General features: G+C 40.0%; 1 protein-coding gene across 1 annotated transcript in view; it reads left to right on the plus strand.

The window, feature by feature from the left end:
- The first annotated feature begins 864 nt into the window (after positions 1 to 864).
- The window catches only part of LOC138011592 (helicase ARIP4-like), a 22,788-nt gene continuing 21,409 nt past the window's right edge, over positions 865 to 2,243 (plus strand). Inside the window, exon 1 of the mRNA XM_068858670.1 lies at positions 865 to 1,991. Coding sequence (XP_068714771.1) covers positions 1,161 to 1,991 — 831 coding nt within the window. The 5' untranslated portion in view covers positions 865 to 1,160. The remainder of the gene's footprint in view (positions 1,992 to 2,243) is intronic.

Genomic DNA, 2,243 nt, shown 5'->3' on the forward strand with positions numbered 1-2,243 from the left:
ATCTTCATGATTTGTGTGCCCTGAACAATATCCTGGGTATAACATGAATGTTTTTTCAAGGTTGGAGAGAAAGCTCAGTGATTTAAAATGTCGATTTTTTTTTGTCCTCAACATTTTGAATTACTGAGCATTCTTCCTGGCACCAAGGGTACCTGAACAAAGAAGCTGAGAGTTCCAGGTTGTGTTTTATCCACTGCAAAGACTGGCTAAAGGGGGTTCATGTTTGCAGTTTTAGATATGAGGCAATGCTGGTGGAAAAATGAAAGGAGTTAACAAGAGATCTATTGTTTTTATCTGCCAACATCGCAGTGACCACCCTGTATATCTCATTTTTCACTTCCCATATTAATACAAGCATGCAAGGAAAAGTTTTATCTGATCAATAACAATTATTAATTGAACTGACATATATGGTTGACGGTTAGGGTTGTACAAAAGACAATACATAACTTCATTATAGATATCAATGCTGAGGAAATGGCTTAACTGAGCCATCCCCTTCAATAGTCGTCTACGGGCCAGCGGCAGGTAAAAAACACAGGTCTCTGTTTTATCATTACAGAAACAAACCAAAAGATTCATTAAAGCTAACTTTATGCCTAATTATATATTAGACCTAGGCAAAGGTTTTCTGGCCTAAGGTTAGTTTTAATGAATGTTTAGGTTTGTTTCTGTATTGGTAAAACAGAGGCCTGTGACTTGTTTGAGACTGGAGTCTTGAGTGTTAAAGGGTTCTTGCATTTGATGTTCGTTGCTGTCTTGCAAAACTTCTCTATGTGCTAGAGGTTTCAGATTTTGTATTCCCGCCACTCTTGAAAGGATTGATGACGTCGACTTGGCGCCAAAGAATGGTGACCTGGAATCTAGTGTACATTGTTTCAATGCCAACATGGCGGACTGTGAGGGAAAAACGGAGTGAAAGAACACACATAATTTGATCTTTAGAGCTCCTTGGGATTACGTAGTTTCTCTCAGACACTCCTGAAATGTCACTTCTGTGATCTATGCGATTGTAAATCGTCTTTTCCTGTACATGCTGGGAAATTCAGAAAATTTTTAAGTCACCATTTGTTGCAAAATGGACGTTTTGGATCTGAAGGATTCTGGGGGATTTTTGTGAATCTTCTTAATTGACACGGTTGTGAGAATATTTGAAAATCATGGCTGAGGCTATTGTGGATAGCGATTATGAAGAGGATTTGAATTCTACCGCCAGTAAATTGTCCTCCAACGCAAGCTTTGCAGACAGTGACGATGATAGCATGGCAGGTTTTGAAGATGATTTCGATCACGAAGGAGGCGATGAAGAGTTTGAATCCGCAAAAGGGCCTGAAAAAAGCAACGGGAAAGTGCCTGTAAAGAAAAAAAGGAAACGAACGGATCCTAGCAAACGCAAAAAAATTCGGAGAATTCTGCGGGGAGATGAACTTACGGACGTGACGATTTCGGCGCAGAAAGAAGAATGGGAACGTTTGCGACGGCTTGATCTCCAACGTAGCCTCGCAGCAGCTGCTGCTGGCTCTACTGCTGCTCTGAGTACGAAACACGGAGAAAACTTAGCAAGTGCAAACAATTCTAGACCAACGACACCTGTTTCTGTGGATGTAAGAGAGAAGAAAGACAATGATGCTCAAATTATTGTAATTGATAGTGATGATGAAAGAGAGTCAGGTTCATCGTCTTTCAGTTCTGCTGTTAACTGCTGTCATTCACAGCTGAGCTTAAATGGGGATTTAATTGAAATAATCAGTTCAGATTCAGAAATAGAAATCACAGGGGAAAGTGATTATGATGATGATGATGATGATGATGATGAGAGTGGTAATGCAACACGTAAAGGTGTTGACTATGACAATAGTGGATTGCATGTTGATGACTCGGTGAATCAACCTGATTCCCACGGCAGGGTTCTTGTGAATGTCAATCATCCTGCTGGTGAAGATGACATATTTTTGGCTCCTCAAGTGGCAAAGGTTATTAAACCTCATCAGGTATGATTCATATTTATTGAGCGACTTCATAATACCCCAGCACTATTGTTCTCCCAAAGCAGAGCATCACTTGAAAACCAAGGCATACCTATTTGTATGGAAATTAGTGGCTGGGTATTCTAGAGTTGAGTCAAATTTAGTATATGTCTGTATGTTGTGTGACTAACTTGTTTTCAAAGGACTGTTTGATAAATGAGCTGCGGTGTTTGATTGGGTTTAAAATCATGAGGTGAAGCTGTGTGGTTTTAGGCC

The sequence above is a fragment of the Montipora foliosa genome, chromosome 7, assembly GCF_036669935.1.
Source record: "Montipora foliosa isolate CH-2021 chromosome 7, ASM3666993v2, whole genome shotgun sequence".
Taxonomy (NCBI): Eukaryota; Metazoa; Cnidaria; class Anthozoa; order Scleractinia; family Acroporidae; genus Montipora; species Montipora foliosa.